The 21,646-nt window shown below is 40.6% G+C and overlaps 1 protein-coding gene across 3 annotated transcripts in view; it reads right to left on the bottom strand.

Moving 5' to 3' along the window:
* SDK1 (sidekick cell adhesion molecule 1) overlaps positions 1-20,850 on the bottom strand; it is a 385,780-nt gene extending 364,930 nt beyond the window's left edge. For 2 of the 3 annotated variants that reach the window (XM_056503412.1, XM_056503414.1), the window contains exon 1: positions 18,540-20,241. In XM_056503412.1, the coding sequence (XP_056359387.1) occupies positions 18,540-18,999 (460 nt within the window). In that variant the 5' untranslated portion in view covers positions 19,000-20,241. Of the gene's footprint in view, positions 1-18,539; positions 20,242-20,460 lie in introns of those variants that run through there. The other variant, XM_056503413.1, reaches the window with a different exon arrangement.
* Between the last annotated feature and the right edge of the window lie 796 nt (positions 20,851-21,646).

Below are 21,646 nucleotides of genomic sequence, written 5' to 3'. Positions count from 1 at the left end.
GCCAAGTGTGATCCCACTCAGGTACAGCCCCAGAGCAGCTGAGCACAGCAGGGAGAGGAGGAACTGGGGGTGGAACCTGCTGACACCCCCAGACAGGACAGAGACAGGGACACTGGGGCAGAGCAGAGACACAGGTGGGGACAGGACAGCACCAGGCGCAAGGCACATCCGAGGGGCTCATCCAAACCAGGCACCTCTCACACAGGGCTGGGATCCCTCCAGCAGGGAGGGACCAAAGCCCTGAGCTGAAAGAGAGCTGTGGGCCAGGGGGCCTGGTGAGGCTGCTCAGAGGCCTGATGTCCCCAAGTCTCTGACAGGCTCAAAGCTGGTCTTTGTGTACACTGAGAGAGGCAAAGATGGCAGGTGAACCACAGCCACACCTCCATGATCTGTCAGTCCAAACAGAATTACTCCAGACAGCTGCTAATTCTCACCACATGAAGCTTGGACCTTACTAAATGCAGACCACTTTGTGTCAAGTCAAAACAGGACTAGAGATCTTAGTATAAGAAAAGAAGATGCCCTGACTAGATAGCAAAAACGTGTGACAAAATTTCAGTGATGCTCCTGAGTGTTTTTTTAGAAATACTAAACTACTAGCCCAAGAAAGTACAAAAAATTATGTACATCACTTCAAAATCTCAAAAAAAGCTCAAAAACAAACAAAAAACAAAGCCAAGCAAGACCAATAGGAAATTCTACATTTATTAAGAATAATTTACAGATTTTTTTCATTATGAAAGACCTCAAATGACTGATTTTTTTTTAATACAAATGATGATATAATTGAGTGGGTAAAGCATGCTTGACTTATCAAAAATATCACTTTTCATGTAGCTGAAATTAAGCTTTTGCTGAAGTACCACACTGAATTTGGCCTATGAAAAGAGTCTTCATTTCATTAGTTTTAATAAAATTGTATGGAATCATTGCTCAATGATTTAAGGATGGGACTTAGCTAAATGAAAACCCTAATCAAACCAGCCTTCCAAAACCAAAAATAATGAATTAATTCTTGGAAATGTTCTTCAGGATCAGTTTGTAGCAAAGAACCCTTTCACACCACGAGTCAGGTCAAACTGCCTATAGCTCTCTTGCCCTGGCTTAGCACGTACCTCTCATGTTGCTAAGATGGAGAAAAACCTTTGTAAGAAAAGGCAGAAGTTTACAGTAACAACATTTACTTGTAGCTAAGGTGAACAGAAAACATTTAACAGTAAAAGCAACTATTTTTAACATATTCTACCATTTAAGATCTAACAAGTGGGTCTATGCTCTACCCAACTCTTTGACATCTCCTTCAGGCAGTTCAAATCACAAACCCAGCTTCAGTGTCACCTGAGAAGAGCTGAGCACTTGAGATTCTCAGCAGCTGCTTCCAAGAAGGAGTGGAAAACCTTGCACAAGGTTAGCTGGAACATTTCAAATTGCACACGTGATCCAGAGGACAGGGACAAGATCACAGAACCTCCCACTTGAACTCTGCCCATTACTGCAGATTATTCCAAGGTACTCAAGGCAGTTTCTCAGTTCAGAATTTATCTCTGCACAGCCCTGTAGAAGGGGCAACAGAGACATATCAGCAGACAGTTGCAATGGACTAAATTTCAAAAAGGGGAAAAAGAAAGACAAATCTCCTTCCATGTAAACAGCAGAATGATGGCAAAAGTAACTTTCTTCCTGGAGCTTTTTTAGTTCATTCGGTTCAACATTTTCAGTCATTGGCTCTATACTAGTAAAAACCTACAGAATCTGAATTTATCATTTAATTTTCCTTCTTTTCCTAACACAATATATGTGACTAAGTCCCAGTTGATAGATTAAGAGGTCATTTCAGTCAATCTTTAAAACTTGTTTTACGATTTTTCTTCTTCCCTGGCATTGCTCCATCCTTCCTGAGAAAATAATCTTAATTACTTTTAAGCTAAATACCCATTTATATATATAAAACTACATACAACTACAAACATATGTTAAACTGAGCTTTGCTCTTTTATTCACAAGTATTTATCTGCAATTTTTCCATCAAATCAAGCCCCAAAGAAGTACTGTCTGAAAGGGAACAAACACACAATTAACAGAACCTTTAAGACCTCTTCAAACATCTGTCTGCTTATAACACAGATAAATACCCCAGATACTTCTCAAAGTCTTCTAAGTATGGTGCCACTGAACATACTAATTTTCCCTGCCAATTGTACATTTTAATGTAATAGAAACTAGGTTGATGTCAAAGAACTGGAAATTACAAACCATATGTCACACCAGAAGCAGCTTATAAAGATTAGCATATTTATAAGACAAAAAAAATGCATTTTAAATAATGCAAATATGAAAACATCTTTTTATTTGTAAAAGCACTTTTCCCCTAAATCAACCTAAAGTATGCTTCACTTTTACAAGATCAAAGAAATTAGATTTCATCCTCTAGGAAAGATCTTAGATGGAGTAATATCTGATATTGTGGAAAATGCCAACAATCAATAATTTTTCCTTTCAAACTGCAATTCTAGTCTCTAAAGAATAATCCATTTTGTCAAAGACAAAACACAGAAGTCAGTCAATTTGGGAATGGTTGTAATGGCACAAAGCATTCCAAGCTGAAAACCACGTAGGGCAAGACCAAACTTGGAACTCCAGTTGTTAACTGAAATCCAGTCTTTTTGACACAAGCTTATTTTTTCACATTTGTGTCTCAATTCATTTCGGCAAATTTTTAAAACCAGCATTTCTTAAACTTTTTTAAGGCCCATCCAAAAAGTGTGGAAAGCCATGCTAATTGAAGATGAACAATTAAAACCGTGTGTTTTCAGCATATGACCAATATGCAAATTAAAACGTTATTAAAACCAAAACTAGTGGACAATTAGCAAGATATGCTTATCATTATTATGGTCATTAACTCTCAGAGCAGTAATAAAGCCAGAATAATATTTGTCTGCCTCCCAGAGATGTGGTTCTCTGCAAAGCTGAGGGACTGACATGGACTTCAGTGTATTCCTCAAGAATTTTGTATTTCTTCTGTTGTTAATACATCATTTAGCAAACTGAATTATCAAAATAATCATGGAATCAGTAAGGTTGGGAAAGGCCTCCAAGATCATCAAGTCCAACAGTTGACTGATCACCATCTTGACCACCAGACCATGGCACCAATGCTTTCATTTTTTCTGGAACATCTCCTGGGACAGTGATTCCAGCACCTCCCTGGGCAGCCCCTTCCAATGTTTAACTACCTTTCCAGTGAAGAAATTCTTCCTAGCATAGCAGGCCAGAGAAAACTGTGTACTAGTTAAATATATATTCTACCTCACAGGAAAAGGATTTGTTATTCAAGAGTTCTCAGAAAAAGTTTTCAAATGTGAAAACTAATCAAAAATAACTTTCAATTAATAATTAAAAACAGTGAAAAAATGAAGTGTGAAACTCCCTTGGATGATAAGACCAGTTTTCCCCATTACTGTGGTAGTCATTTTAAAAATCTAAGGCTCTAAGTATCAGATTTTTGTATTATTAGCACTGCTCTATGAACTAGTCAATATAAAAAAGTCTCTAGCAAACTGTGATCAAACCATATTCAAAGCTTTGGTTCTTCTGTCTTTATAATTCTCTTCACTTCAACTGAGAGCCCTCACACAACTTTATGATGTGCCACTAATAATCTGTAATAGAATTAAATGGGTACTTTCCAGGAAGTCAGCAGTACAGCTACGAGAGTATTTTTGTTGCAGTAATTTTAACGTACTATTCATAGCTGAGAAAGTACTTTAATTTCCCTAATTAGCTGTTCAGTAATACAGAAAAATGCTAATTAAAATCTATTTTTCTTCTCTTAAATTATGTCATGCTGTCAAATAGATACAAAAAATGAATGAATGAATGATATTTGCAATATCAATACAATATTGACATTGTGCAAGTGCTCCACCAGCACTTGCTCCAATTATTTTGCCTTGAATGAGTTTTCATTGTTTAATTGTTCAGAACTTAATAAACAATTCTGTAGATGATGTATGAAGAGAAAATAGGTTCCAAGATGGGCAAACAGTGATCAAGGCACTATAGACGATAAATGATGAAGAATTCCTCCACCAATCTGATCACAGTACTCAAACTGTTCTACCTGCAGCTTTATAAACTGGAAGTGTTTAAAAAGGGGGATTCAGGAGATAGTCTGTGCTAGGTACCATTCTAAAATAGTTTTGGGATGTGCTACTTTAAAGTGTAACAACACCAATCCTTGCGTGATGTGCAGGAACTTGTGGCTTCCATGCAATCTCAAAGATTCCACGTTGATTTAGATGAACAGGTCAGAATTCCTGGCACCAGAGGTGCTCCAGGGTGAGAGAGACAATTGCAAAGGCCTCAGGATGAGAGCAGAGCTCTGCCCTCCACAGCCCCCAGAGACCTGCTTGGAGGAAACCCTCGGCAAGAGCCCACGGCTTAGCTGGTTCTGCTTTTGAACTTTTTTCCCTGTGCCTCACAGTTGTGAGATATGTGTTCTATTCTCTGCCCAGGTGGATGGCATCAGGAATTTATAGATAAGAACTCAAGAAAAATCTTTCTTCTTCCAGGAGCCATTTATGCAGTATCTCTGTTTTCTCCCACACAGGACATCCATTCTGCTAATCAAAGCCTCTGCACCTAGCTACAGTCTAGCTACAAAAGAAATAAATTAACAAACAACACCAAAAAATTCAATCAAAGGCAGGCAAAATAAAAAGGGGCAGGGGTAAAGGAAAGCTCTGGGAAGTGGAATGCTTGGTTTTACAGGAAGAAGTTTCTAAAGGAGAAAAAAGAAACATAATGAAATATCATTAATTCTATCAGTGATTTTTGAAATCATGGAAACTAGAGGAAATCCTTTTCATTTCCTTACTTGCATTTTTCTGGACTGTGAAATACCTAAAAGCTGGACAACTCTAAGTATCTGTATTACTGAGAACACATAACTTCCCTTTGGATCTAGGTAAAGGAAAGGCCAGAGTTCAGAATAAATACTGCCTTCTTGACATTAGGGGATCTACACATCTGTAATAGCCAAGTACAGGTAAATGCAACCCAGAGTTCAGTATTGCTGTTTTTGTCTGGAAAACCTGTGTAAACTACTAGTAAGATTTAAGTCTTTGAAAAAATATCGAATTGTATTAAATAGCTCACACATATTCAGTAGAAGATTGATGGTTATGGCTGTCTTTTACTAACTTGAGGAGCCATCACACTGCTCTGTGCAACTTGATAAGCAACATCAGTCACAATGTACTACATTTTTTTCCTTACTATACATATGAAAATACTGTATGATGTCTTGTCTTTTCCTGGTTCAAACAAAATTTCTGTTTAAAAAAACTTACAGTGGTTTTGATCATGTCAACAACCTGATTCTGTTTATTCTTTTAAACCTGTCATACAGAGCCAGATTATGACATAAAAGAAACCAACCCAAAAAAGCAATAAAAAAGCAGCTATAAAATTAAAAGTGAAACGAAAACATGGGACTCTTTGGCTTTACTAAGAACTGCTATGAAAGCTGTGTATCTAAAAGTCAAGTATTTCATCATAAAGTCCTTACATTTCAACAGACATTTTACCTGGCAAGTGTATTACTTGCATTACCAATCTGAGTGAGGGGATAGACCAATATTTCACTTTCTGAAACCTGCTGAAACACATACTTTTTCACAAGCATAATCCTCACATTTGTTCAAGAGAAAAAAGAAAAAAATTAGATAAGAGTGGCAGTAAGAAGAGGAGAGCAGTTTACACTGAAGAACTTAATTGGAAGGAATCTGTGTAATTTCAGTAACACTTATTAATAAACCCCCACTGTATACATAATTCTTCTACCAAACAAATTTTAAAACCATCCCAACACAACTGAAGCTTTTAAATGTCTAAAGGAAAATTAAGAATCTTGTAACTGCAATACAAATATTTAAAGCTTGTAACTCTTCAAAACTGTTTAAAGTATAAGCACTATGTCAGAGAATGTTTCTAACATGCAAGCTCTACAGAATGTAGGCTAAAATTAAAATCTCTTCCTTTCATACATCACATTATTATATTAGTATAATCACATTTGTTATCATGTTCAACTAACTCATACAAATATGACTCTTCTTTTTTATATTAGTTGAGATGGTGTCCTCTTACTGAAAGCATTCACTGCAATTAACTTCTTCAAGTTATAAAGTATAAATGTGCACTATATAAGGAAAAATAGAATGCCTTTCTGTGCTACATGAATATGCAATAATGCACTTCATGTGATTTCCCACAAATTTAAAAACAGACTTAGTAAGTGACCAATAGTTATGAGAGACCATCCTTTAAAAAGAACTCAAAGAGAAAAGGCTTCAAAGAGCTTGAAACCTGTTGCCTTTAGCTGTTTCTTCAAAGTTGGTACGTGTGAGAGATCTGAACTCTTTGTTTCTGACAGAACTGCTTCACACACAGTGATATGAAAAAGCACCACTAAGTAATTGAAAAACCACAAGTGTTCTGCCTCTAACACGATTACATTTCACAATGCAGATTTATGAGATTCGAGATCTCCATTTAAGATCATGCCACTTCATACAGTTCCTCTCAGTCAATATACAAGGTACAAAATGAAAATGCATTTACAGATGCAGTCATTTGCTGGTTTGAGCTGAGGATGAGCCCATTTTCTTCACAGTGGCTGGCAGGGGGCTGAGTTTTGGATTTGTGCTGAAAAAGAAATGGCTGATAACATTGAGATGATTTTGTTATTGCTGAGCAGCCCTTGCACAGAGTGAAGGCCTTTTGAGTTCTCACCACCCTGTCAGCGAGGAGGCTGGAGGTGCAGGAGGAATTGGGAAGGACACAGCCTGGACAGCTGACCCAAGGGATATTCCCTTGACACCATCTGGTATGTGAAGCTGGAGGAAGGAGGAATGGGGGATGTTTGGGATGATGGGTTTGCCTTCCCAAGCCATTGTTAATCACCGTTAATGAGCTCTGCTGTCCTGGGGATGGCTGAGCACCTGCCTATGGCTGCTGAGAGCCACACAGAACCAGGCCAGCTGGGGAGTTAGAGGCATAAATATACTGAGAGATGGGAATGATGGAGTTGCCTCAAAACAAAGAAACTTTTATGTAAAAATAACAAACATAGAAACCACATGGTACAAAGGCAACCTCCAAAGACCCTGAAACTGGGAAAGCACAGAGGTACATAGATGAGGTAGAATGTATAGGGTCCAGTCAATAACAAGGATAAGGAACAGAACCATATGTGTAAGCTAGCCATTAGCCAACCATATACTGAAACCAAGAACAACACCATATTTGTAACAAACTAGTTAAAATATTAGTTCCCATGAGACAACTCTTCTTTCTATTCTTTCACCACGATGGAAAGGATGGCTTTCCTCCTAGCTAGATGCCTCCCAATGTTTGAAGCTAAAGCTCTCTGCAACTGCAGGTGAAGTCATCTTTCTCTCCCCCCAATTCCCACACTTGCCTGCTGCAGGGACAAGATGAAAGAGACACTTTGGGTTGCCTTGTTTGCACACAGTTTTTGCTTTATCTGGTAAAATGCCTTTATCTCAACCCACAAGTTTTCTCACTTTTATTCTTCCAATCCTCTTCTCCATCCCACTGGTGGTGGGGGGAGGGGGTGGGGAAGTGATTGGCTTTGTGGTACTCTGTTGCCAGCTGGGCTTAAACTGTAACAAGTCATAAACACAAATCTATGCCTAGAAATCTGAAATTCAGCAATATCTAAATCACAAAAATACCCTGTGTACAGAAATTAGAACAGAAAAGGAACTTCTGACCAGCATCAGAAATGGGACTTCAGAAGCCTTGAACACACTGAAGATTTTAAAAAAGCCCAATATATCAATCACTACAGACAGTTTCATCTGTACAGTACATTCTACTGCCAACTTACTACATGAGTTCTGAGTAGCTGTGTCTGGTGTTCTGTTTGCCTTGATGCAGCATCTAAACAAGCAGGCAAACACACACTCTTTGTAGCATGTAGCCACTTCCCCAGAATTTCAAGACAGCTGAGACTTCTGGATGTCTGGAAGAGAGCTGCAAATATGTATGAAGGCAACATTTGCCTTTCACTCAGAACAGAAGATTTGACTGAATTATGAGAAAGCCATATCTGGCAACTCTAGTACTAGTTTAGGGAGCTTTTCAGTCAAGGCAGTCATGTGTCCAGAACTGCACTGTAACTTTTATCTCATCTTCTCATCTTGTACTTATTTGCTGTCTTTTCTGAGCTTCATATATAAATATATAAATATAAATATATATATATATATATATATATATATATATATATATATATATATATATATATATATATATATATATAAAACAAACAAACAAACAAAAAATATATATAGTCTTTGTCACATGTTAAAAGTTCCAACACAAGTCTTCTGGTAACCACACAGATCTGGATGTTAATGAAATGAGTGACAACTGGGTGCACTGCACGTGCCCAACACCAACACTCACTAATTGGTTGCAGAAAACTTGCAATATGCCATAATTTACCAAAGCACCAATGCCTAATCACTTCATGCTGCAATGAATTTCAAGCAAATATGAGTAATTATGCCATTAGTTTTAATAAAGTGACAGCTAGCACTTACTCCACTCTAGTGAACATTTGCACAGAAGTTGGTTTATCAGTGTTCATCAAGTCCTGCAGCTCTATAGAAAGACTCTTAGAACAAGAAGAATTCTTTCAAGATTTGTTATGACATGTATGAACATTTGTTCATATGTTAAGTGTGGAAATCCAGAATTACTCAGCACCTCCTTTTGTATATACTACATGCAAACTTCAACTTCACTTGTCAATTATATGGATGAGAACTGTCCGGATCTGCCCACAGGATCATCTGCAGAGCCATCTTGTCTTTCCTAAGTGGCTGCTCCAGTATTTTTGAATAAACCAGAGTTGAACCATATGAAAAATATTTTTTTTTAAAAAAGTCTTAGATTTGAACTGGACTTCCTTAATAGAATCAGTAAGATTTTCACTCTTTGAGTTTTAAACAGGCACAACAGTTAACACTGCAGGTTTTTACTGACACCAGTACACCATAATTAGGTTTTGTTCAGGTTTTGGGTAGCACAAGACAGAGCTACATCCAGTGTATGAAAGCTGAAAATTATACTCACAAGAAACCTGAATGGGATTGACAAGGCATCATTGTAATTATGATGCATTTACATAGTGAATGTAACATTGAATTACCAGCACTTAAAATTCTGAGTTTCACATGAGTACCATTGACTCAGAATTCTCAGCTGAAGATTCAGAAAAATATGCTTAAATATTTGACCCATTAAATGCTAATAATAAGCCATATATAATTAATTATATCTGAGTGAGATACTTGTATAGAGAACAACACTTGTATAGAGAAACTTGAAGTTGTTAGGTACTACATAAACAGCTTGGAAAAAAGTTTTCAAAATACAAATCTTGCTTTGTCATTCACTGCTGTTTCAAACTTGTGTATGAATGGGAGATTTATCTTGAGAGTCACTTGAAATTTTTCTGTTGATGATTTCATTAAACAATAGCATCACTGGCCTATCTTGTAATTGAATTAGGCTTGAGTCAATTGACCTATTCTCCCATTTCCCTGAAACGAAACACCCAAAAGTGAAATTTTAGCCTTGTTCTGTGAATAATGAGCACTACTATGATTAGGCTCTGTGAACAGGAAACACCTTCTCTCAATTGACTAATTTTATGAAGTTACTATATAAAATATGTATTCTTTTCAAGAGGAGAAAAAAAACCCACAGAATGAAACACTGACCTCTCATTAGTTCTTAAAAGCTAAGAACCTTGCACAGCAGTTCCATGAGAAAATACAACACACAACTTTAAAAAAAAGAAGTTTAAGGTAAAAAGAAGATATTGTTTCTAGTTCAAATATGGCATTTTAGAAAATTATGGTTGCACATCCCAATGCAGGAAACTAATTTAACAATAATCCACATATCTTTCTTCATTTAAGATATATCTGATGTTCACAAGTAAATAGTTATGTTTGTAAAAACAAAACAAATTCTAGAGAGAAATGGGAAATTAGTTGATAGAATTTATCCTAAAACCTGGTGTTTGAAGTGGCATTAAAAGTGTTTTTAAGTTCAGTTACTCCATCTTCACAAACAAATCTAATGTCTTCATGAGGCAATAACAATAGTAAAAGGTGAAACACTGGAGTTACTGTTCTTGATCTCTCGCCTCTTAGACTTATCTGACCTTTAAAAAAAAAAAGCTGGGATAATCTACCACAAACAATCTTCCTGCTCATCTGCTCTCGACAGGGCCTCCAGCACAACAAAAGCCCTGCTTAACACAATGCAAGTGTCCTAGAAAAGGCACTCTGTGCCCAGGGAGAGATCTGCTCCACATTGCAAGTGCAGAATCAGAGGGTTTAAGCCTCCTCCTCAGCCTGTCCCTAGCAGGAGGCATTACTGGTACAAGAGCATGGAGGAGCACTGATCTGAGAGCAGAAGCACATTGGGGTAGAGGCTGTGTCAGCCTGAGCCAGAGGGATGAAGACAACAGAGGGAAGAGTGAGACACACAGATGGATGTGCACACAAACAACAGCACTGCCTTCACCATGGCACAGCAGTATTGCCAGAGCACTATCAGCAAAGCTGCTGCAAAAGATTTTTTATGCATCATATCATAAAACAAAAGTGCCAATGACTTTCTCCTCAGCAACAGGGAAGCAGGGAAGAAAGCACAAAGGTGTTGGTTTGCAAATGTTACATTCACGTGATAGGTAGGATCTGAGTTTATTCAACCTCTTGACCCTGAAGGAAAGGAAACAGTCAAACAAGAAAAGTTTGTTGTACCTCTACGCTCACAGATTCAAGAGGACTTAAAATTAAACTTATCAGTACACACATTTAGAAATACTGATGGAGAATTCCCTTCACCCTCTCCCAAGCATTTCAATACTCCAGCAATGTGTTCCATGTTATGATAAATGTATTATCTTTGAACTGCAGGTATGGGAATGCAGCATATATTTCTTTTCCAATAATTATATACCATTTAGTTACTTCAAAGCATTTAGTCATGGATGGCCTTTGCATTTCTTGATAGGTAAGAAATAAGAAACAAGGGGCATTCATTCCCCAATGCACCAGCAAGACTGCAATGATAGCGTCAGAACTGAGTCTGTGTTTAACACAAATGTTAGATGAGCAAACAGCACTGGTTTAACAAAATACATTTTTTCTAAGTGTCTAAACATTTTAAATATTTGCACTATAGGTCCATTATTTCCCTAGCACCTTCTCTTAAAAAGTAACATTGCTACTGAGCTGATCTCCTATAAACTCAATGCCAAAACCACATATCAAAGCCACAACATCTCAGCTAATAAATACACAAAATTTGACAAACATGAACCTGAGGATGAAAGCAGTGTCTACCAGATCTTCTGATTCTCTGTGTAATAATGAGTTACAAACTTCAATTGCAGCCTGGAGTCCATGTGGGACCCTTCTGGCAACACATGCTGGAGCTATGTTATCATTATTCTCTACTTTCTGGTCCAAGAGAGCAATACTCAACAAATTATTTTTTAGGTAACATGCTAGGCCAAGGAGTTTATTAGGAAAAATATATGGCTTAGGGCTTAAAAGACCATAAAGTGGTTTAAAGAGACCTGAGGGACATTGATTTATCTACCAGAATCAACTTTCTCTTCAGGCTGCCGCAATAGAGCATAGAAATGAGAAAAACAGGATTAAAGAATCACATTATCTGCATAAAAAGCTCTAATGCTTTATTGTTTATTAAAATGACACTTCAAAAGTTATCTGAATGGTGTGATGTAAGGTTGTACAATCCACGTCCACATCTTGCATTAAGTGCTGGTAAAGACTTCCTTTAATCAGAGTTGTTGGAGCTCACACTTTCCCTTTCTAACCTACTGAATCTCTGCATTAGATAGAAACATTAGAAAGTAATACTGGTGAAATTCGCAACTTAAGTTGAAAAGTTTCTTTTGGTTTAAGAAGAAAGTATTATTCCTATAATCAACCTACTAAATTGAGGTATCAGGGGATTAAGGGGAATTTTCATATTACTTAAATTTAGCATCTACCTTATAAACTTTGGTTGGGAAGACTCCACCCAACAGAGGGAAAAACCTCACTTAAAGGGACTTTCAGAGAAAAAAGCCAAAGTTGAGTCTTCTAACCACCTCACTTCGCTATTTTCTCCCCAGGGGCAGCAGCCTCCATATATTTGTAAGAAGTCAGGCCACGTAGATTCCCTTGTGTTTTGTCAGAGTTGGAAAATTCCCTCCCAGTTGAAGCTGATTTTATGAACGCTGCCAGGTCATGCCCCAGCCAGACTGTCCCTTCACCTCACTTGCATTGTCCCTGATGCCTGTGTGACCCCAGTCTGAGCTAGTTCAGGGAGCTGAACAGCTGAAAATTAAAAACACTCCCCTTAAAAAGCCTAGATCTATATTTCTAATCTTAGTCAGGGTGCCATTTGTATTGCACCTCAGGGGCATCCCACTGATAAAACACGACTAGCAACAGAACAGTGTCTATTCTAGGAATAGATTTGTTATTTTCTGTAGCAAAGGCAGAACAAAAAATCTGTTTTTATAAAACAAAATACAAATGCTCAAGATATGTTACACAAATATCACATACATCTAGAAGCCAAGAATCTGTGCCATGAGCAGATCCTACAAACCCAGTCAGATATGTTTAAAAGCAATGAAGTTGGTATCATTTTAAAGCAAAAGACTCCTCCATTCTCAGCCACGTTGCCCTTTGAACTCAGGCCTGAAAGTGCTACATGAACTAATTCCTACAGAACTTTCCTGGTTCTGGGCTGTGACATTCCAAAGGCCAATCTGTAAAGGAACTGCAAAGTCTTATTTTACTGCAGGGGCAGACTTAACTTCAGAAACCCCAAGTTCTTTGGGAACAATTCTTTCCATGAAGTTACATTTTTGCTCTACATGAGCTCTATGCATAGTGAAGGGTCATCCTTGAGGCACGTGCAGCAAAGAGTCTTTATTCACTAGAAAATACTCACTTGATAGTCAGAAATAGAACCCAAATCTCACTGATTACTTGCTTTACAGCTGTAATAACTGTAAGTAGTCTAATCTAATGCCATGCTATAGCTGCTAACAGTTCTTCCTTTGGTTCACACAAAAGTCTTCTTGTGCTGAATTCAAAAGATTTCAAGTAAATGAAAGATGGAGCCAAGCACTGACAAAAAAACAAAATATTGAAAAACTGATCAGTGAGCAGTACTCAGTCTTAGCTCTGACTGTGTAGACAGGAAAAATAATAAGTATCAATTTAAACTTAATCATAATGCACATGCATAAAGAATTTGCATTAAAGATGCAAAGGTACCTTACTTTATAATCTCTACACAAATCTTATGAAAATTGTTCAATTTCATATGTTTTAACTTCAAGAAAACACAATCTTGAAAATATCAACGTATCATCAATTTGTTCCTTAAAAGCTATTTAAATACATATTATGTATGTACATATGCAGAGGGAGAAGGAAAGGCCTATTTCTGTAATGAACTCAGCATGAACAAGATTTTGCTCCATGAGGAATCTAATTGCCTCTAGTCAGCCCACAGATTCATCACAGCAAAAAAGTCCAGCTGGACCAAATAACCAGGCCATCCAGAACATGATATTCAGGTAAAGCTGTATAGAAAATTGATAAATGCATGGAAACCTTTTGAGTCAAGAATGCGTTCCAGACTTGTACATGTATGGTGGTAAGAACAATAAGACAATAAAAAAATCCCTCTCAGATCTACAAAGGCACAATCCCTTCACTTAACAGCTCCTTGATAATTCACTTTGAGATTGTTTTTTAGTATTTCTATTGTTTGTTTAAGCAATCTGTAAAATATTAGACAACATTTGCCTTTTTTATTCAAAATACATGACTATGCACAGAGATGTCAGAACCTTCCAGAACAAGCTTTCAAGGACTGTGATCCATGGACACAGATTTGCCTTCTGTTCTTCTCAAGTGAGGGAAAAGCCATAGAGCAGAACTGCCACAGCCTCTCTCCACACCCAGGTCATTCCTGCTCTGAGCATCTCTGGCAGTGCATGAACACAATGACAATAAACATCCATTACTAATGGTCTGCCTTCAGCTCTAACAGGACCATTACACTGCACTCTCAAAGAATCATCTGAAACACTGCACTTGGAATGTTAATATTATGTGTTCCCAGCTCTTTGAACTTGCTCTAAGAAGTCTTAAGAATAGGTACTTTTCCAGCAAAACATAAACATATAAAGCAAACCAAGAGTTACCACAGTAGAGAGAGTGAGAAGTCGCATGATCTGGCCACAGAAAATGCCAACTATCTCCACCCCAGTCCTATTTAGACTGGGGCAGGATCTACTCCTCCAAATCAATTGCTTAATTATTATAATTATATACACAATAAATTCAACTGCTTAAGAACTAGCACATACTTAAAATGCTCATCTTAAGAAAAGAAACTCAAAAGGCAAACCCAATACAAAATCTTGAGTTTCCAATAAACAGTAACAGAGTCTTTTGGAATTAGAAATGGTTCCTTCTACATTTAATTCATAATCTTTTTCACTCTCCAGTAGGTATTGCCCTAACATTTCACCATCTCTCCATCCTTCTAACAACCAAATACTCTATGCAAGTTGTTTATCATCTCTGCACCTAATGCAGTTTGAAATTTGCTTGAAAAGGCTCCTTACACTCAGCATATTTATAATACACCAGATCAAATATTTGAATTAAGAAAGTTGGGCCCCAGAAACATTTTCATCTATCTACTGGGTCATGGCTTCTTTAAAAGCATAATGCATATCAATGCCACCTTAAATGTACATTCAGGTATTTGAAGAATTCTGAATAGAGATTTGATTAAGTAGCATAAAAAGATTACAGTTCAATTGCCAAAAAACTAAGAAAAATCAGACAAGCTTCTCTTTCTTAATATTTAAAGATACCAGGTTCCTGCTGGAGAATCTTAAAGCTTTGCTTTGCTTTTATCTATTTTAAAATCTTTCTGAACAACAGTCATCAATCCGAAGAAATATATTTTCAAAGTATTCTTTCATTCCTCAACAAAAGACAGACATTGGGAAGGTACTTAAATCTATTAAGATGCATGTAGAGTAGCCTCTAGCAACTTCCAACCTATTTAAATAAGCAGAATTTTTCTATTTCCATACAAATATTCCTGTAGTTTAGTAAACAATTTGTACCTCAGTAGGCATCAGTGTTTGTTAATCTCATACATAAGGAATAAATTCCAGTGCTGCAGGAGCTCTGTGTATTCCCAGGACTCTGCCCAGGCATGCAGCCCCCCGAGCCAGATGTCTCTGCAGGAGGATGTTCCTCCAAGTGCAGTAGGCAGCAACTGGGGCCAAGTGATTCACTCCTACCACCACCTCACAAAGTCTAATTTGATAATTATAGTGATTATCAATTAGCATCTCATCACTATTTGATGACACACGATGACTTGAGGCTAACTAGCGTCTCGTACATCATTTAACAAAAATGCCAAGGAAAGAGGGCTGGTGGCAGAGGCCAGCAGGCAGAGAGCTGAGTAAACAAAGGGATGTGCAACAGTTTTGGGACTCTTACAGGTTAATTCTTCTGAGAAGGGCCAGTGCAGACACACCCCCCTGTGCAGAGCCCTGGCCATCACAGGAGTGGGAGCTCCATTCCCAGCCCGGAACAGGCCACAACTTTTGTCAACTGCACCTGGAAAGTCACTCCCACTGTGAGGTCAAAACAACAATAAAGTTCAAAGAGAATCCTTTATTGCTCAGGACAACAACCCAATGTACATTTTAGACTAATTAAACCCACTTTTAAAAGGAAAAAGAAAGCAGATAAATTTTATTTTGAAATATGTAACGCAACTATCAAAAGAGCAGCTGAAGAACTAAGCACAAAATGAATTTAGAAGTGGTTTTGTCTACAGTTCACCACTAGATCACCTTTCACATGGATCATCATTCAAGTTTAGAGAATACTCAACCAACCTGTTGCAGCAGAAGCTCATTTCTTCCATTCACCTTGAAGTATAAGATACTTGATCTCAACAACTTTACCTGATCTGTTTCCTAGGAATGAAGAACCTGCATTTCAGAGTGCCTGAAATAATTCTTATGTCTTTAATGCTGGAAGAGTTATTATGGAAACATTAGCTGGTTATAGCACTGTATTATGATTCATTCAAAAGAGCCATGGCCCATATATTTAGAATGTTCATTTTTTTATCTTATAAAAAGATTGAAGTCATGTAATTCTCTCATGCATATGACCACATCATTCCATTAGAAACTTCTGTGTGTAGCAGACTTTCCATTTTCATGAAGGTCTTTTATAGAAATTGTCGTCTTCTCTCAAAAGTAAATTTTTGCATAAAAATGATGAATGTCTTAGAATCCATTAGAATTCAGAGTGCAAAAAACCCCTGTAAGTTATAAATTTGTACAATTTTTGTGAAATTCAAATAAAAGCCCTCTACATCAAGACCTCCACACTGGTCTATGTAACAAATAATTCTTAAGACGACTAACTGTAATCTTCAGCATTACATAAAAATCAAAATGTATTTTGTTTTTGCATTAAATAATTGTTTTATCTTTCATTTTTTCACATTTTACTACACTTCATACCTTTATCTGCACCAATATTTTTCAGAAATAAGATATCTTATTCTTTTCCCTTCCCCTCCTTGCCTTAAATACTCTTAGTTACTTAAAACTAACTTGGTGTAAGGACTTCTTTTGGGGATAGTTTGTATACATTACAAAACTCCCTGAAATATACAGTACCTGAAACTGATACTACTGCAAATGCTGAGTAATCTGAAATATGCTATTGAAAAATTATGCTCTGCTATGTGCTAAACAAAAGTTCCAATTAACTTTTTAATCCAGTAAGATGGCTAGTTTATTACTAACCATATAAAAACTCCTTTATATAGCACCTAAAATGATTCCTGAATCTCTGGCACCTAAAACTACCTTTTATGAGATTTTTTTTTTTCATTTTTAATGTAAACAGCAAGAATAATCAGCATTAATCTGCCAACACGAAGCATCATATTGGCACCTATCAACAACAACTACCAAAAGAAAAAAGCAAAAAGTGACGTGAATTTTAATTTGCAGAGATAATTATGTCAGGTATGGCTTGTTTCAGGATAACAATACCCTGTCAGGGCTTGCAGGCCTCAGCAGAAGTAATTTGGGAATAGCAGTGACAGCATAAACAAAGCACTGAGAAAGGTTTATGAGGGTGGAGTCCATATAAAACACTGGATTAAATCTCTTCTGTATCCTGCGGCTCCAAACTTTCTGAGGATGCAGCAGTAAAGCCAGGGCAGACAAACTACAGCAGACTTGGCTTCCAACCCCTCTTCCTCAACACACGAGCCCCATCCACTTATTACCACTGAATGCACTGTTGTTCCCCGTGAAATACTTGAAAACAAAGAGCTAAAACACAAAGACTATTCCCCTTCATGGAGTATTAACTTCCGCTTTTAATAACTAACTCCTGGTCCCACACGATACAGTTCTGCATTGTCCAGCACACCCCACTTCAGCCAGACAATGCACACAGCAATAAAACTCAACCCAGCAAAGAAAGTGAAAGCTGCGTTTGTTCAGCGTGTTATTTGGCGCAGCCAACTGTAATGCTTCTGCCTGCCATTTATTGTTTACTCTGTCAAAGGATTATTAAGAATTAAGCTACATTTGGCAATTTTTTGAGAAGGGAATTTACATGCAAAGTGACTGACACTTGGTATTTAAAGTCTATTGGTCGACTCTGACCCTTCGTTTACAAGTGACTCATTTGACTGCAAGGATCTCTGATGTGGAAATGCTCAGATACGAATCAATTGCAGTTTTTGTCTCGGGTAAATGTTACTTGGCAATCCAAAAGAAATGAACAATGCTGAGACCAAGGCTCACATAGAATAGTGTTCATATGTTTAAAGAATTCCTTTTACATGCCTAGTTTAGTTCTAGTCGGAGGATTTATGACTCCCCTTCTCCTAATAACTTATCTCAGAGCACAGTGGCTTTAAACACACACACACAGACACAGAGACACACACACACACAAAACCAGCAGTTAACTCTTTTGCTGCCTGAAAGAACAGCACGGATGCATTTAAGTAAATTTAAAAAGCAGGTTTGGTGCTGATAAGGATTGTGATTCTCCGTGGGAGGTTGGGATAGGGTAAGGATAGGACTAGAAAGGGAGAGAAACATGTAGGTACAGTTTGCAAATCCCTGCTCCATAAAGAAACGATTGTGTGTAAGCAACGACCATTCCTACATGAATCAGCTCAGTGCGAATTCTGCAGTTTCTCTCTGATAAGGATAAAAGTAAAAGGGTTTCTCTGTACCCGAGCAAGATTCCCTTCCTCTCAGAAGGCAGATGCAGCATTTCTATAAACAAAAATGTCTCTAGCCCTACCTTGTGCCAGTGCTTGCAACATGTGGAGCTGAAGCAACAGAAACGCCCACCATCCCCGACAGAAGATGAAACAGAAGTTTAACTTTATCATCATTCCGCCTCGCCTGCTATTCCTTCGGGCAATAATTTCGCGATCCACCTTTCTTTCAACCGGTATTGCCTCACTGATCCCCATCCGATCCGAGTGGCTGCCACTCCTGACAGCGCTTTGGTCATCGCTCATTCCGCACCCGCGGGCCGGGCTGTCTGTGGAGGGTCGGCAGCCTGTGCCCCGCGCTTCGGGGGGAAGCGAAGCCCCCACTTGCCAGGATCGGCGGGCTCTTTGATTTGTGCTCGCTCCGCCTGCAAGCCGGGAGCAGCGCTCCGTGTGCCTCCCGCTATGACAGTCGCCACCTAAGTCAATGTTTCTTGTGGAGGTATTGATTGCACCAAAACAACCAGTCAGAAATGTGAAACACATGTTTCTCTGCACTGTCACATCCGATGCCTTCAGCAGAGAGGGAGTAAGTTCATGGGCGTCAGTATTTCAGTAAATCCGGATCGTTCAGCACATCGCAAACAGGAACAGGGAGAAACTGATCCATCTTAGCAGCCACCAGCAGACAATCCAAAGAGAACCTTTTATACCGCAACACTGATGGAAACTGTTACCCCCGTCATTTTTATGGAGCCTGGTGAGTTCTCCAGCATGTGTCCCATTCTCTTGTAGAAACCATCGGATGTCAGTGTTAAATTCTCCTAGAAGGGGAGAAAGAAAAAGCGACAAGGAAAAAAACTAATTGAAAGTATCTCGTTATTCCTTGCGCTAAGGATTTATTTCAGACAATTTCAAGATTAGCCATGCAGACAGAGTAGTCTCCCGATATCCCTGCAAAGCTCTGCATAGTTTATATTAATCCGATTTTCCTTGGAATACAAATCTCTACCGTCAATAGAAGGGTTTGAAGGGTCCTCGAGCAGGTAAATCGAGCAGCTCTGGCTGTGATTCCAGCTCGCTGTGCAGTCAGTCAGCCACAGGCCAGTGCCGGTGTCACTTGAACTCCTCACGTTCAGCCGGAGGTAGAGAAAACCTCAGTTGATCCTGTCTCCCTCCTCGAAGGCTGGTGCCGATCCCTTCCTTGCAGGGAGACCACGACAAAAATCACTTCTAACAGGGAAAGCGCTTTTTCTCTGGCCGGTTGTGGACGCAGCAAGGAAGCAAACCCTCAGCTGGACAGTGTCCAGGGGCGGGGGGAGCGAAAATCTCCCGAAACAAACAGCAACAAGGTGAAATCCTCCAGGCTGCGCTGAGCCGGGCTCCTGCTCTCCGCGCTGATGGAGCCCAGGGATCCCGGTCCTTCCTCCGAGCGTCTCTCCCTCACAGGCGCTGTAAACACAAGAGGGAAAGCGCGATCACAACAGCGGCAGCGGCGGCAATAAAACCCAACCGAAAAAAAAAAAAAAAAAAAAAAAAAAAAAGGGATAGCAAGCGCTGGAGGGTTTTACATCTGAACAATGCATCGGGTATTGTTTCAGTCCCGCCTTCCGTAAAGGGAAAACTTTCGTGGGAGATTCCCTCCCCCCCTCTCCCCTTGTTAAAAGAAAGGAAAGGAGTAGTTATAAAAGAAGTGCACCCAGGAAAAAGGCGAGTTAAAAACAAAGCACCTAAGCGCAAAGTTGATCAAACACGAGCCCCGCCAGCTCGCCCCCTCCCCCGAGAGCCGCCTCAACTTTTCTCACCGCCCCAGGCGGCGGCGCGGCGCGACCCGGCCCGCGCCCCCCGCCATCCCCCCGCGCCCACCTCGGCGTCCCCGCCCCGCGTCCCGGCTCCCCCTCAGCTCCCTCCGAACCGGCAGCGGCGCTGCTGGCTCACCTCCTGGCTCCCCGCACGGCTCTCCCGCCCACAGCGCCTGAGCCCACCTTCCCCTGACCTACACCTCACCAGCGGGGCCGCGGCTGGGCTGGGAAGGGCCGGGGGCGCGCATCCTGCGCGGGGCTGAGGGGATGTGTGTGCGTTTATCTGTACGCCTGTGTATCTGTACGTGTGTGCCACTGTCGGGACTGGGCGGTGCGGGGCTGGGGGGGGGATTTCAGCGCAGGTTCCGCAGCCGCGGGAGGGGGAAATGCCAACACCGCCATCCTCATCCCTCACGCGGCGGGACCTGCGCTCCCTCCGGCCGGGACGCTCATTGGGCGGGCGAGCGGGGCGGGCAGCGCGCGCGCGCAGGGGCCGCGCGAGCCCGCGCGAGGCGGGAGCGGCGCTGTGTCTCGCGCCCCGCTTCGCCCCCGGCACAGCCCGGCCTGAGGGGACGCGGCCCGCGGTTCCCGTTCGTTTGTCCCCAGCCCCGTTCCCGTTCCCGTTCCCATCCCCGCGGCCCCGGCCGTGCGCTCCGCAGCCGCGTCCCCGCGCTAACAGCGCCCCCTATGCCCGCGCGGCGGTGCCGCGGGCGGGGACACGCCGGGCCCGCCCGGACAGGCCGGGCCGCCGCCGCCGCCGCCACCTCATCCCGGGCGCGCCCCGCGGCGGCCGCGCTTCCCGTGCGCCGGAGGGCGAGGAGCAGGAATGTGGTGACAGAGCCAAGGGAGCCCCGAGGTGCGAGTTAACCCCGTCCGTGCGCGCTGGGCTGTGCGGTGCCGCCGCGCTCCTCAGCCGGTGCGGTTGTGCCCCGGGCAGGGGAGCGAGGGCTGCAGCTCGGCAGAGCCAAAGTTTGAGGTTGGCACCTGCTCCTTCTGCCCTGTTGAGAGGCGGTGTGTGATGATGGAGCCGTGCAGCAAACACTGTGCGTTATCGCGTCAAACGCAAGGTCACTTTCCGCTATTTACTAACAGGCGGTGTGATGCGTGTCTGACAGAGGTGTGTTACCCAAGAGAGCACCTTTTTCTTAAGCCTTTGTTATTTTACAGCATACAAGGAGATAAAGCAGCTTCACAGTTTGCACCCCAGCACAGGGAACACTTTCTCTGGTTCCCTGGCAGTGTCTGCTGTGCCCGACACCTGCCCCTCAGCTGCCTCCCTGTCCAAGCCATTCCATCCATCAGCATCCAGAGCTGCAGGGCAGCTTTTCCTCCTGACCCTCTCTTTGTATCTCCCAGGTACATCTGTCTGCCAGATTCCCTCCTACGCCAGT

This window comes from Oenanthe melanoleuca, chromosome 14 (assembly GCF_029582105.1).
Source record: "Oenanthe melanoleuca isolate GR-GAL-2019-014 chromosome 14, OMel1.0, whole genome shotgun sequence".
NCBI lineage: Eukaryota > Metazoa > Chordata > Aves > Passeriformes > Muscicapidae > Oenanthe > Oenanthe melanoleuca.
This window is presented reverse-complemented; position numbering and strand designations above follow the sequence as displayed.